The sequence below is a fragment of the Erythrolamprus reginae genome, unplaced genomic scaffold (assembly GCF_031021105.1).
Source record: "Erythrolamprus reginae isolate rEryReg1 unplaced genomic scaffold, rEryReg1.hap1 scaffold_145, whole genome shotgun sequence".
NCBI classification, from domain to species: Eukaryota; Metazoa; Chordata; class Lepidosauria; order Squamata; family Dipsadidae; genus Erythrolamprus; species Erythrolamprus reginae.
Window position 1 is genome coordinate 118,565 of NW_027248550.1, and position 15,713 is coordinate 134,277.

The window sequence follows — 15,713 nt, forward strand, 5'->3', positions numbered from 1 at the left end:
CCTCTCTCTATCTATCTCTGAGTCTCTGAAGAGGAGCAGCATACAAATGTAATAAATAATAATAAATAATAATTCTCTCTCATCTATCTATCTATCTATCTATCTATCTATCTATCTATCTATCTATCTATCTATCTATCATCTATCTATCTATCGTAATGTAATCTTTCCTTAGGAGCACAAAGGGCCCCTCTGCCCCCCTCAATAAATTTTACAAAAAAGCAAAAGAGAGAGAGACGATCAGAAAGATCCAACCAGCAGAGGGCTAGACGCAACGCGCCTCCTTTTTGGCTTAAAAAAAACAACCACCACAAGATTGCAAAAGGATGTGAACGTTGCAGTCTTCTTCCTAGAGTGGCTCTTCCCCCGGAAATGGACTTTTGGGAGAAAGAGAGAGGGAGAGAGAGAGAGAAAAACCATGGAGCCTGGGAGGTAAGGAAGCACGTTTACCTCCCAGCAGGGTTTCTCCATTTTTAAAAAAAATTTTGAATCACAATTGCAAGCAGCCCGGAAGGAAGGAAAAAAACGCTGAAGCAACGCGTGGGTGCAGAAATCGAAGATTCTACCACGCTCGGATGCCTTTGTAGTGCGAAAGGGGGAAAATTGGAAAAAAGGAGGCAGGTAAACTTGGTTGCTCATGATATCGCATTGCTATCGCCTACACATTGTTTGTGCAGTGTAATACAAATGTCTATATTACGGGCGTAAATTATACAGTAATCTTATGCATTAAATGTATACGTTCTTTATCATCATGATTATTAGCGCTATTCATCCTTTTAAACAGATTAAGGGAGTTGGAAGGGATCTTGCACATCATCTTAGCCCAGGGGAAGGCAAAGTTGGCGCTTCTATGACTTGTGGACTTCAACTCCCAGAATTCCTGAGCCAATCATGCTAGCTCAGGAATTCTGGGAATTGAAGTCCACATGTCATAGAAGAGCTAACTTTGCCTACCCCTGATTCTAGTCCAACCTCTTGCCTCTACCTAGGATTGAACTCACAACAACTTCCTGATTGCGAGGCAAGAACTCCACCTCTAGGTAATATCTAGATATCACCATTCATGTGCATTTATGTATTTATTTATTCGACTTCTATGCCGCCCAATCCCGAAGGACTCATGATCCTTTTCTTCAGGAGCTCAAGGTGCTTTAAATAGAAACCCCCATGTTATCGCCCAACAACAAATTTATGGGGTAGGAGAGAGAGAGAGAGAGAGAGAGAGAGAATCCTCTCTCAATTGTATTGGATCCCTTTCTTTCTTTTCCAAGAGGATATTTGTTAGCTCAGGGTTGAAATAAAGGGGCCTTGCTGCTCTCTGAGCTTGGTTTCTTTTCTTGTAGGTGTTTCATTACCTCATTAGGTAATGTTGTCAATGCTAAGGGGTGGCTTGGTTTATCGCTTGGTTTACTTCATTTATTTGCAAACAACTCTGGGAGGCTTGCAGGATTGAAATCATAAAAAGATAACTATTTTTAAAACAATAGAAGTGGAATCCCAATCAAAGATATAATTATAGTTAAATGCCTATAGTAGTAAATGATATATATTACATATTATAATGTATATTGTAAATTATAGCAATATTTCTTTATTTTGATTGCATTGGCATCCTTCAGTCTCGAAAGAACATGGTATCATGCTCTGGATTCCCCAGATTTTGATTAATAATGTGATATTATTATAATGTGATATTAGTGTGATATTAGACTAAGGAATAAAGGAATTTTTAAAAAACCGCTCCCCTCAATCTTTTTTACCAATTTATGTTCACTTGCCAACAAGATGGATGATTTTCACAACACATCTGCCCTATGCTTTACTAAAACTTGGTTAAGCGAGGAAATTGATGATAATAGCATGCACATACCGAGGTTTCAGATACTTCGAGCAGGCAGGATTGCAGAATTATCGGAGGGAAAGGGAGGGGGCATATGTATATATATCAACAGCTGGTCTCAGGACATAACCACGTCTTATTTGACCTGTAAGTGTTGTACCTCATGATTCCTGACAAATGTATATTTTCTTTTATGTACACTGAGAAGCATATGCACCAAAGACAAATTCCTTGTGTGTCCAATCACACTTGGCCAATAAAAGAATTCTATTATTATTAATAATTATTAATATTATTAATAGTCAATATTGTGAAATTAAAAACCCCAACAACCTCAAGCCGCCCAGCATTCCCTGTGGCTGATTTGAAAATTCCTTTTGTGTCTTTAGCTTTTCTTCCTTGGCCAACAAGGATCCAGAGATCATAAACTGAGGAGTCAACCTTGATTGCAGCACGGTTCCAAAGGTCTGGATCCTGGGGCAGGTTCTGGAGCGTCGGACTGGTTAGTGCTTTTGCCTGGAGACCCTTCGAGAAGGACAATGGAAGAGCAGGACCTCAGGGATCACCCGCAGGAGAAAGACCCTCGCAGGGGGGAACCCCCGCCCCGAAGGAGAGAGATCAAGCAGGAACCGGATGAGGGATCCTTTCAGCAATGGGAAACTCAGTGGCGGGAGTTCCTGAAGACGGTAGACAGCCCGTGTTCGGGGAGCTCTAAACCGCCTTTGGATCCGTGGGAAAATAGTTCGGCCTTCCTGGACTCCTTCGAGCAGGTGGCCCGAGCTTGTCGATGGCCCGAGGACGAATGGGTAGCCCGGCTCGAGCCAGCCTTGAACGGAGAGGCCGAACAGGCCTGCCTGAACCTGGAAGGGGACAGCAAGGAAGATTACGGGAAAGTGAAGGCGGCCATTTTGCAAAGGGATGCCCGGCGGCGTGAGGAACAGCGCCAGCGTTTCCGGCGCTTACGTTACCAGGACGTGGAAGGACCCCGCGGGGCTTACCGCCGACTCCAGGAACATTGCCAGCGGTGGTTGAAGGCGGACATGAGCACCAAAGAGCAGATTGTGGAGCTGTTGATCCTGGAGCAGTTCCTGGCCATCCTACCGCCAGATATGCAGCGCTGGGTCCGGGCGTGTGGCCCCGAGAGCTGCTCCCAGGCAGTGGTCTTGGTGGAAGACTTCCTTGACAAGAAGGAAGAGCTCAGCATGTGGGAACAGCACACAGGGGTATCAGTGAAGGGCTGCAAAAAATTTTTACTACCACACTGTGGGCATGGTTTATTTTGTGGGTGTGGCTTGCCAGCCATAGGACTAAGTGGGAGTGGCTTGACGATCACGTGATCAGAGATAGCTTGAAGGTCATGTGAGAGGCTTAAAGGTGGCCAACTTGACGTCGCTCATGTCAAGGGTTTGGATTAGGGATAGGGTGCCTGGCCTCTCCTCACTTCAAAGAGATACAATTTCTATATCTATTTACTATTACTGAACATCCAAAATACACGCTTTAATTCTATGTATATATTTATTATTTTATTTATTTATTTATTGGATTTTTTTTTTAATGCCGCCCTTCTCCTTAGACTCAGGGCAGCTTACAACATGTTAGCAATAGCACTTTTTAACAGAGCCAGCATATTACCCCCACAATCCGGGTCCTCATTTTAGCCACCTTGGAAGGATGGAATGCTGAGTCAACCTTGAGCCGGTGATGAGATTTGAACCGCTGACATGCAGATCTGGCAGTCAGCTTTAGTGGCCTGCAGTACCGCACTCTACACACTGCACCACCTTGCCTTTCTCAGATGCCACATATTACACATAGGCACACAAAAATATACATTACAGTGGTATCTCTACCTACAAACGCCTCTACTTATGAATTTTTCTAGATAAGAACCAGGTATTCAAGATTTTTTTGGCTCTTCTCAAGAACCATTTCTACTTACAAACCCAATCTTTTGAAACTAACTGGAAAAGGCAGGGCGAAGCCTCTGTGGGGCCTCTCTAGGAATCTCCTGGGAAGAAACAGGGCTGGAAAAGGCGGGGAGAAGCCTCCGTGGGTCCTCTCTAGGAATCTCCTGGGAGGAAACGGCCGGAAAAGGCAGGGAGAAGCATCCGTGGGGCCTCTAGGAATCTCCTAGCCCTCAGCAATGGGCTCCTAGGGACACGATCAGTTATGCAGAACCAGGAGAAAAAAATTGAATTATTTTCTTTTTTCCCCTTCTGGGCTCTGGGTATGTTTTTCCTATTGCAGTAAATGAGGTTGAAAGTGTATAATTTTAGAAGAGCTGTGTGTGCGTGTACATACACATACAGTTTAAATAGTAGATACAGTGGTACCTGTACTTATGAACTTAATTTGTTCCGTGACCGGGTTCTTAAGTAGAAAAGTTGGTAAGAAGAAGCAATTTTTCCCATAGGAATCAATGTAAAAGCAAATAATGTGTGCGATTGGGGAGGCTGTTTCCTCCCAGGAGATTCCTAGAGAGGCCCCACAGAGGCTTCTCCCTGCCTTTTCCAGTCCTATTTCCTCCCAGGAGATTCCTAGAGAGGCCCCATGGAGGCTTCTCCCCACCTTTTCCGGCCCTGTTTCCTGGGAGTTCAAGTCCGCAAGTCTTAAAGTTGCCAAGTTTGTGGACCCCTGTTCTAGTCCAACCCCCTGCTCAGGCAGGAAATCCTATACCATTTCAGACAAACTGTTATCCAATCTCTTCTTTAAAACTTCCAGTATTGGAGCATTCACAACTTCTGGAGGCACAGATTAATTGTTCCAACTTTCAGGAAATTTCTCCTTAGTTCTAAGTTGCTTCTCTCCTTGATTAGTTTCCACCCATTGCTTCTTGTTCTACTCTCAGGTGCTTTGGGGAATAGCTTGACTCCCTCTTCTTGGTGGCAACCGCTGAGATATTGGAACACTGCTATCATGTCTCCCTTAGTCCTTCTTTTCATTAAACTAGACATACTCAGTTCCTGCAACCGTTCTTCGTGTTTTATCCTCCAGTCCCCTAATCATTTTTGTCGCTCTTCTCTGCACTCTTTCTAGAGTCACAACATCCTTTTTGCATCGTGGTGACCAAACTAGATGTCGTATTCCAAGTGTGGCCTTACCAAGTGATATTTTCTTGATTCTATATCCCTCTGTTAAATGCAGCCTAGGACTGTGTTGGCTTTTTTGGGAAGCGTTCGCTTCTTTGTTTTTTGGGGGGTATAATTTTTTTATTGTTTTTCACACCTTTCAGAGATTCCAATTTACATACCTCAAATTAAAATACAATACAATACAATATCAAATGCCAAATTCTTAGTCAAATTTTTCTAATTTATCCAATTATTTCTGGTATATATCATTCATCCTGTGCTACCTCCTTTCCAAATGCTATAATCTGGATTTTAGATAATGTTCTTTGCTTTCATTTATATTTAAAGTGCTATAGCTATCTAAATTTCTCTTGGCTATTTGCTATTTTTCATAACTGTGCCATCGTGCTTCAGTCCCTTTCTAGCGTTCTTAGAAAACACATTCCTACTTTCAGTTGGAAAAAAACCATCTCATTTTATCGTAGCTGCCTTTAACAATAGAAAACATCCAAATTTACTTCTCTTTTAAAAGCCCAGGAAGGAAAGAAAAAAAAAAGAAAAAAGGAAAAAAGAAGGGGAAAAAAGAAACACTATTCATATTGAGTCTACGGAGAGGGGCGGCATACAAATCTAATAAATAATAATAATGTTAATCTATACATAGGAGGAAGGGTTGTTGTTAGAAATTTTAAAATACATTTCCTACTCAATTCATTTATTTCACTTCTTTCATTATATCAGTACAGTATATCGTTTCTACTTTACGCTCGCATCTTTGTTGACTTGGTGCTTCTTTGAAGTTGGCAAAGAAAGCCGTAAGTGAGATCACATGACTGTGGGACTCTTCAGGATTGAAATTGTGATTCAGTTACCAGGCACTGGAAATAATAATAATAATAATAATAATAATAATAATAATAATAATAATTTATTAGATTTTTATGCCGCCTCTCTCCGCAGACTCGGGGCGGCTAACAGCAATAATAATAACTGTATACAATGTAAGAAATCTAATATTAAAAATTATTTAAAAACCCATCATTTAAAAATCATACAACACAAGCACACCATACATAAACTATATAAGCCCAGGGGAGATGTCTCAGTTCCCCCATGCCTGGCGATATAGGTGGGTCTTGAACAATTTACGAAAGGCAAGGAGAGGGGGCAGTTCTGATCTCTGAGGGGAGTTGGTTCCAGAGGGCCGGGGCCGCCACAGAGAAGGCTCTTCTCTTCTGGGACCCGCCAGACGGCATTATTTAGTCGATGGGAGCCAGAGAAGGCCAACTCTGTGGGACCTTATCGGCCGCTGGGATTCGTGCGACAGAAGACGATCCCTGAGAGCCCTCTGGGACATGATTAAGGGGACATTGTGATCCTATCGCAAATGCCTGTGGTTTGACACTGTTGTATAAATGAGTAGATGTGGAGTGGGATCTATCTCCTTTGGCATCCCTCTACTACACTCAGCTTTGAGCCTCCTAATTTGCACCCCAATCAAATGATTTTATTATTATTATTATTATTATTATTATTATTATTATTATTACTATTACTATTATTATTATTAATTGGATTTGTATGCCGCCCCTCTCCGCAGACTCGGGGCGGCTAACAACAGCAGTAAAACAGTATATAACAAAATCCAATACTAAAAACAGTTAAAAACCCATTATATAAAAACCAATCATACATACAGACATACCATGCATAAAATTGTAAAGGCCTAGGGGGAAGTGTATCTCAGTTCCCCCATGCCTGGCGGCAGAGGTGGGGTTTAAGCAGCTTACGAAAGGCAAGGAGGGTGGGGGCAATTCTAATCTCTGGGGGGAGTTGGCTCCAGAGGGCCGGTGCCGCCACAGAGAAGGCTCTTCCCCTGTGTCTCGCCAAGCGACATTGTTTGGTTGACGGGACCCGGAGAAGACCCACTCTGTGGGACCTAACTGATTGCTGGGATTCGTGCAGCAGAAGGCGGTCCCTGAGGTAATCTGGTTCGGTGCCATGAAGGGCTTTAGAGGTCATAACCAACACTTTGAATTTCATTCGTCCTCCTGGATCCACAGCTGAAAGGTGTTTCTCTAATGTGAGCTGTGGATCGAGGAGGACGTCCAAGTTGCAAACCTTCTCTGAGGGGGGGTCAGTGATTCTCCCCCCAGGGTAATGGATGGACAGATGGAATTGTCCTTGGGAGGCAGGACCCACAGCCACTCCGTCTTGTCTGGATCGAGTCTGAGTTTCTTGACACCCATCCAGACCCCAACAGCCTCCAGGCACCGGCACATCACTTCCACTGCACCCCAATCAGATGACCTAAAAAATTGGAGGGTCCTAGTATCCCTGATGGTTGAAAATTGTGTTTGTTGCCTGTTTTCAATCCTTCTTGTCAAGTGTCCAAGGGGCTGATAGAATGCAATGCCGTCCTTTCCTTTACAGGCGTTATCGGAGGAGGCAGCCCCAATCTCCAGAATTAGCCAAGTTGGACCTGAGGCTGGGTGGAAGATGATGTATGTGGAGACCAAACAGGAGGAGGAGGATGATGCCAGTACTGATCTCTTAGGTAAGGAGGCCCTCTTTGTTTTCCTTAATGTCAAGTGGACAATCTCTGTGGGATTTCGCAGAGTTTAACTGAGGAGCCCAAGTCCTCAAAATTGACTGCTCGGAATCCCTCTATTCCCATTCTATGGACTGTTTTGCTCCCGGTGGAATCTGCTGATAAAGGCTCCTCAGACCAAGAAGACATGAGTGACAGGGAGGAGGAGAGTGTGGCAGACAGCTCAGAAGGAGATCAATTATCTTGCTCCTCCTTGGATTCAGAACAAGAGTTAATGATACAGCCACGCATGCGGAGAGCGATGCATAGGCAACAACTGAGAGATTATTATCAAAGAAAATGAGGCCACCTGAGGTTGGGTGGGGCTGTGGTAATTAGTGAGGCTGCTGTGGGTTTGGCCATTGTGGAGGATTATCTGATTGTTGTGTTTCGTGACTGCTTTGCTGACTTTGACCTTTGCATGCTGATTTCCCCCCGCTTTGAAGCTAAACCAGAGCAAAGTGTGTTTCACTTTGTGAAAGAAGGACTGTGAATTGCCTGACAGCTGCAAGCTAAGTATCGCAGAACTGATAAGGGACTTGTACAAATTATCAGTTTGTTTGGAGACCAGTGCTCTTTGCTATACAAAAAGAGGGCTTGGTTTAAGTGAATTTTCATTATAAAGAACATTGTTTTGAATTTTCAAATGTGTGTGTGTCTGAAATTTGTACCTGTGAATTTTTGGGAGGATTCTACCAGAGAGCCTGACAGAACATGGACTAGGGTTCCCATGCTCCCCAGCCAGTATGGGTGGGCCTGCTGTGGGAGAAGTGTGACACAATGCTTCTAAGAAAAAAATCAGGGTGGGAGAAAAGTTGTTTAAATTAATCGCTGTTTTGGCAATGGATTTGGGGATTGGTTTTGTTACCTCACCATTAAAATTGGTCGAAGTTTCGTTTTTCTTTATAAACAAAACGTTGAGCTTTTGGTCTGAGCTCCGAGCTTGGCAATTGGGTTGCAAACATTTTATCACCATTTGAGGAGACATTGTCAGTATGCTTTGAAAGTGTCCTCGTCTGGCAGAGCACTGGTGTTTAAAATAGCCTTTTTAATAGAAACATAGAAGATTGATGGCAGAAAAAGACCTCATGATCCATCTAGTCTGCCCTTATACTATTTTCTGTATTTTATCTTAGGCTGGATATATGTTTATCCCAGGCATGTTTAAATTCAGTTACTGTGGATTTACCAACCACGTCTGCTGGATGTTTGTTCCAAGGATCTACTACTCTTTCAGTAAAATAATATTTTCTCATGTTGCTTTTGATCTTTTCCCCCAAGTAACTTCAGACTGTGTCCCCTTCTTCTTGTGTTCACTTTCCTATTAAAAACACTTCCCTCCTGGACCGTATTTAACCCTCTAACATATTTAAATGTTTCGATCATGTCCCCCCTTTTCCTTCTGTCCTCCAGACTATACAGATTGAGTTCATTAAGTCTTTCCTGATACGTTTTATGCTTAAGACCTTCCACCATTCTTGTAGCCCGTCTTTGGACCCGTTCAATTTTGTCAATATCTTTTTGTAGGTGAGGTCTCCAGAATCTACGGAGAGGGGCAGCATACAAATCTAATAACTAACTAACTAACTAACTAACTAACTAACTAACTAACTAACTAACTAACTAACTAACTAACTAACTAACTAACTAACACAGTATTCCAAATGGGGTCTCACCAGCACTTTATATAGCGGGATCATAATCTCCCTCTTCCTGCTTGTTATACCTCTAGCTATGCAGCCAAGCATCCTACTGTGATGCCAATTAGTGTGGTTGCGGCCTTTCTAAGGCTTTATAGAGTGATATTAGTGTCTTATGTGCGGCACTAAGGCTGCTGTAATTCAGTGTATTGGCAACCTTAAGGAATGTGGACTTTGAGAATTCCCCAGTTTATCTAGGAGATTCTAGGAGTGTGAGGCCACACATCTTAAACGTTTATTTATTTATTTATTTATTTATTTATTTATTTATTTATTTATTTATTTATTTATTTATTTATTTATTTATTTATTTATTTATTTATTTATTTATTTATTTGATTTTGATGCCGCCCTTCTCCTTAGACTCAGGGCGGCTTACAACATGTTAGCAATAGCACTTTTTGGCCGAGCCAGCCTATTGCCCCCACAATCGGGTCCTCATTTTACCCACCTTGGAAAGATGGAAGGCTGAGTCAACCTTGAGCCGGGTGATGAGATTTGAACCACTGACCTTCAGATCTATAGTCAGCTTCAGTGGCCTGCAGTGCAGCACTCTACCTGCTGTGCTACCCCGGCTCAAAGTTGCCAAATTTGGAAAAAAAAACCAACACAAGGGATGTAATTCCATGTGTCTCCCTGTGCATGTGACCACCTGCCTGCTCCCAGCACAAAATAGCACGGCCATTTTTCACTCTCCCCAAAGTTTCAGATTCTTTCTAGGATCCTAGATGTTGTGGTTGGCTCTGGGCCAGCTCCTGCCCCAAGGACTGTGGGGGTGGATGTAGGTGAATCCTCCCAGTGTCAGAGGCCTGTTTTACTGCCGACTGATTTGGATAGCAAAGTATCATCGGAAGCAGGGAGTGACTGTGAAATGGGATTCTCAGAGGGCGTCATGGCAGACAGCCCATTAGGAAGCAATTCATCCTCCTCCTTATCTTCGCTGGACTCTGATGAAGAAGCATTCATTGACGTAGGCAGGCGAAGGGCCATGAATAGAAAAGAGCAGCTACGTAGGTATTACAAGAGATAAGGAAGTTCACCTGTGGTTGGGTGTGGTTCAACTAATTAGGGCTGCTGTTAAATGGGCAGCGTGCCGGTCTCTCAGTGTGGAAGATTATCTGTTCGTGATAGTGGATGTGGCTTTACTCTCTGGATTCTCCAAGGACTCTGTGCTTTGATATCAGGACTCTGAACTTCGAGAGGCATGGCATACAAATCTAATTAATAATAATAATAATATTATTATTATTATTATTATTATTATTAATATTATTATTATTATTATTATTAAACCATAGTCAAACGTGTGAGTTGGAAAACGTTTGAAGGAGAGTAGCTGTGACGACTTCACAGCTACTTTGTGATGACTTCACAGCTACTTGTTAATTGCTTCGAGTTTGTTTTGTTTGTTTTTTCACTGCATTCAAGTCTGTTTGCTTTGAAGGTGAGCCCTTTGACTATCAAAAGGGTGTTTTGCTTCTATTTTTCTTTGGATAAAGACAGTATTCTTGACTTTTCACGTGTGTGTGTCTGCTTTTTCTACCTTTGCATTTAATTAGGGGCTCGTGTCGAGAGCCCGGCAGAACACTAGAGAAAGCAAAAACAGTCTCCCCCTGAAACATGTTTCCCGAATTCGGTTTGGAGTGGAAAGCCTGTTTTTTTGCTCTCACCAGGCTTTCTGGGAGCCTGGGGAGGAGGAAAACGCCCTTCCCCACTCTCCTGGAGGGCCACCAGACGCCAGAAATGGCTCATTTTCCAACTTGAAATCGACCATTTCTGGTCTCTGGAAGGCCTCTGGAAGGCCCTCCCCAGAAAGATTCTGAAGCTTTGAGAGAGCAAAAACCTGGGGGCCAAGAACCAAGAACAATAACGGCCCTATTGTATGAATGTTTAGTATGCATGTTGGGTTAGTTACTATGTTATTAGGGTTTTAATTAATGGTTTTATAACTTTGTTTTATATTTGACTCCTTTTTATTGTCTTACTGTTGTAAACCGTCCTGAGTCCTTCGGGATTGAGCGGCATAGAAGTCAAATTAATAAATAATAATTTTATTGATTTATTTTTTAAAAGGGATTTTCCAGTCCAACTGGAATTTGGCAAACAGAATGTTTCCGGCCTCTGGCGGAGGAGGCTGTTTTCGCCCTCCCCAGGCTCCTGGAGAGCAAAAAACTGGCCTCCCGAGGCTCCTGGAGAGCAAAAAACGGGCCTTGCCCACCTCCTCTGGAGGCTGGAAACAGCCCATTCCCCAACTCCCAGTGGGCCCAGAAGGCCTGAAAATCAAGCCGTACCTGAGCTCGCATGTCCACCGATATTGCTCCATGTGCCACTGGTGGCCCATGTGCCATAGGTTTGCCATCACGGGTCTAAGCGCTATTGCTAGAGTAAATGTGTTGCCAGGCCTGAAGGCCCAAAGGTAAAAGAGTGGTGCCATATTTTACTTTTGGGCCTTTGTGATAGGCCTGAAGGCCCAAAGGTAAAAGAGTGGTGCCATCTTTTACTTTTGGGCCTTCGTGATAGGCCTGAAGGCACAAAGGTAAAAGAGTGGTGCCATATTTTACTTTTGGGCCTTTGTGATAGGCCTGAAGGCCCAAAGGTAAAAGAGTGGTGCCATATTTTACTTTTGGGCCTTTGTGATAGGCCTGAAGGCCCAAAGGTAAAAGAGTGGTGCCATCTTTTACTTTTGGGCCTTCCTGATTGGCCTGAAGGCCCAAAGGTAAAAGAGTGGTGCCATCTTTTACTTTTGGGCCTTCGTGATAGGCCTGAAGGCACAAAGGTAAAAGAGTGGTGCCATCTTTTACTTTTGGGCCTTTGTGATACGCCTGAAGGCCCAAAGGTAAAAGAGTGGTGCCATCTTTTACTTTTGGACCTTCGTGATAAGGCCGGCCTGGAGGCCCAAAGGTAAAAGAGTGGTGCCATCTTTTACTTTTGGGCCTTCGTGATAGGCCTGAAAGCCCAAAGGTAAAAGGTGCTATATTTTACTTTTGGGCCTTCGTGATAGACCTGAAGGCCCAAAGGTAAAAGAGTGGTGCTATATTTTGCTTTTGGGCCTTCGTGATAGGCCTGAAGGCCCGAAGGTAAAAGAGTGGTGCCATATTTTGCTTTCGGGCCTTTGTGATAGGCCTGAAGGCCCAAAGGTAAAAGAGTGGTGCCATCTTTTACTTTTGGGCCTTCAGGCCTATCATGTCTATTTTTAAGATGGTACCACTGTGGTGAGAAGATTTGTATTTTGTGATTTTTGTCCAGTACTTTCTCTTCTGCTGTCTCCTGGTCCTGCCACGTCTGCTATCCGGAACATTTTTTTCCTCATTGGGAACCCCAAACATTCTGGAAGAGGCTATTTCTGAATAATTTGGTTTGCGCTCTAACTAATTTCCCAATCTTGATTCCAACAGGATCTGAATGGAAAAGCGAAACTGAGGGGAAACTGTGTGGGGATTTTTCTGAAGACACCGAGCAGGAACCCTTTGAAGAGAAAGTCTGGAGCCGAGTTCAACCCGCACACCTAGAAAGAAACCCACAAGACGAATGGATCGATAAATCCCTTCCTTGTCCATCTGGAGAGTTCCATCAGATCTCACCCCAGCAAAACAACCAGGGAGGAGAGGAAAGGAACGGATGTCTCAGTGATCACTGGGAAATGTCTGCCGAGACCGAAACCCAGAAAAGTATGTTTGGGAAGAACCCCGGAGACAGGGAAATGCTTTCTGAAGGAGAGAGTTCATATACATTTCTGGAAAACGGAGAGAAGTTTCTGGGCCCTTCGATTCCTCCTTCGTATCGGGCTGTCCGTGCTGACGGACAGCATCAACCCTCCGATTTCAGCAAAACCGTTTGTGGGCCGTCCGCCCAGCTCAAACCGCCGAGAGTCTCCAAAGTGGAAAAGTTGTACAAATGCTTGGAATGCGGGAAGTCCTTCAGTCGCAGCGCCCACCTGACCTCCCACCAGATCATCCACACCGGGGAAAAACCGTACACGTGTATCGAGTGCGGGAAGAGCTTCGTTCAGAGCGCCCACCTCGCCTCCCACCAAATCATCCACACGGGGGAGAAGCCGTACCGGTGCTCGGAGTGTGGGAAGAGTTTCAACAAGAGCACCAACTTTCTGAGGCACCAGAAGATCCACAAGGGGGAGAAGCCGCACCAGTGCGCCGACTGCAACAAGACTTTTTCCGACAAGCCGAGTCTCGTTCAGCACCAAAGGGTTCACACGGGGGAGAGGCCCTACAAATGCTACGAGTGCGGGAAGACTTTTAGCCACAGGGGCAGCCTGACTGCGCATCAACGGATGCACACGGGGGAGAAGCCGTATGGATGCTCCGACTGCGGGAAGACCTTCCGGGATCAGTCGAGCCTTATTAGACACAAGAGAACCCACACTGGGGAGAAGCCCTACACCTGCTCCGAGTGCGGGAAAAGCTTCAGCCAGAGCACGAATTTGACTTTGCATCAGAAGGTCCACACTGAAGGGAATCTTCCGGAAGATTCTCCCCAAATACTGAACACGGGGATGGGCGTCTTAATGTATCCACCGAATCCCGCAAACGATTTGACTGAGAAGTAAGGAAAATTTTCCTGATGGGGAGAACAATCGATCAATGGAACGGCTTGCCGCCTCCAGAAATTGTGGGGGGGTTGGACTAGAGAACCTCCAAGGTCCCTCCCGACTCTATTATTCTGCGTTCTATTAACCTGCTCCTCCTTTTCCGTTAGGGGCCTTTGTGTATCTATTTCCGCTCTTAACATGTTTACGTTGAACTCTATGACTTTTTCTGCCCAACTGCCATCTTTATGGAACTTGGAAGCTCATTGAAATATGGACAATATACACACAGTGCTCCCTGTATGCCTTCCCTTGGGACTCTTTTGTTTAAATTTCTACCTTTTGTTGGCAACGCAGGTAGTCCTCGATTTACAACCATTCGTTTAAGGACCGAAGTTACAAGGGCGCTTAAAAAAAAAGACAACTTCATTTGCCTCTTAGGTGTTTGCAGAATTATCCTCCTGGTTATTGATTAAGTTAGAGCATTCAATGGGTTTGAGCAGGGTGAGGTTACTGTCTGGATGAATTTATATGTATATTGGAATAGACGGGTTATTTGAAAAGAACGAATTTATTTCATGGTGCATTGCTTCAGTTTTCAAGCATCGTTACATAATGAGTCGGTGACCATTTTAAACAGGAGTTATCTAAGTTGCGAAAGCCACATCGAACACTTGTAACACAGGAAATAAAAGTTGATTTTGTGTTCTTAATAAAATGTAGAGTAGAGTAGAAAATAGAATAGAACACAACACATTATACAACAGAACAGAATAGAATTCTTTTATTGGTCAAATGTGATTGAACACACAAGGGATTTATCATTGGTGCAGAAGCTCTCAGTGTACATAAAAGAAAAAGAGACATTTGTCAAGAATCATGAGGTACAACACTTCATGATTGTCAATCATAGGGGACAAATAAGCAATCCTGAAAAAATATTAATATAAATTGTAAAGATACAAGCCACAGGTTACAGTCATGCAGTCATAAGTGGGAGGAGATGGGTGATAGGGACGAGAAGAAGACTAATAGTAATAATGCAGCTTTAGTGAATAGGTTGTCAGTAGTGAGGGAAGTATTGGTTTCTCAGAGAGATGGCATTCGGGGGGAAAACTGTTCTTGTGTGTAGTTGTCTTGGTGTGCAGTGCTCTATAGCAGTGTTTCCCAACCTTGGCAACTTGAAGAGATCTGGACTTCAACTCCCAGAATTCCCCAGCCAGCGAATGCTGGCTGGGGAATTCTGGGAGTTGAAGTCTAGATCTCTTCAAGTTGCCAAGGTTGGGAAACACTGCTCTATAGCATCGCTGTGAGTGTAGGAGTTGAAACAATTTGTGTCCATGATGCAAGGGGTCAGTAAACTGCGTCATGAAACCGGTTCTTTCTTTTGGAATAACCCTGTATAACAAGGGGATGGAATAAATTACGTCATATTTCTCACCCCCAATGGATCCCTGGGTTTTAAAGACAAAAGCCTAAGATCCTGTACAGATGGTCCTCGACTTACAATCATTCACTTTAGTGACTGTTTGAAGTTACAGCAACAGTGTGGGGGGGGAAGTTGACTTAAAAATCACTTGTCACATTTCCTACTATTCCTACTATTGCGACATCCCCATGATCACGTGATCAAAATTCAGACACTTGGCAAGTGGGTCATATTTATGACGGTTGCAGTTTCCTAGGGTCATGCGATTCCCTTTTTTTGACCCTTCGACAAAGTCAATGGGGAGTTCAGATTCACTTAACAACCTTGTTACTAACTGAGCAACTGCAGAGATGCACTTAACCACTGTGGGAAGAAAGGTCGTAAAACGAGGCGAAATTCACTGAACAATTGTCTCACTCAGCCGCAGAAATTTCAGCCTCAATTGTGGTCGTAGATCCAGGGCTACCTGTATTTATAGGACTCAATTTCTTCCATCCGAGGCGTGCTCCGAAACCTCACAAATGTTTTATTATC

At 43.7% G+C, this 15,713-nt stretch overlaps 1 protein-coding gene across 1 annotated transcript; it reads left to right on the forward strand.

Moving 5' to 3' along the window:
• Positions 1 to 402: 402 nt before the first annotated feature.
• LOC139155934 (zinc finger and SCAN domain-containing protein 22-like) lies at positions 403 to 14,938 on the forward strand. Its single transcript, XM_070731313.1, has 4 exons — positions 403 to 621; positions 2,233 to 3,066; positions 7,351 to 7,474; positions 12,603 to 14,938. Exons 2-4 carry the CDS (start codon positions 2,383 to 2,385, stop codon positions 13,769 to 13,771), a joined length of 1,977 nt encoding a protein of 658 aa, XP_070587414.1. The 5' UTR covers positions 403 to 621; positions 2,233 to 2,382; the 3' UTR covers positions 13,772 to 14,938.
• The last annotated feature ends 775 nt before the right edge of the window (positions 14,939 to 15,713 follow it).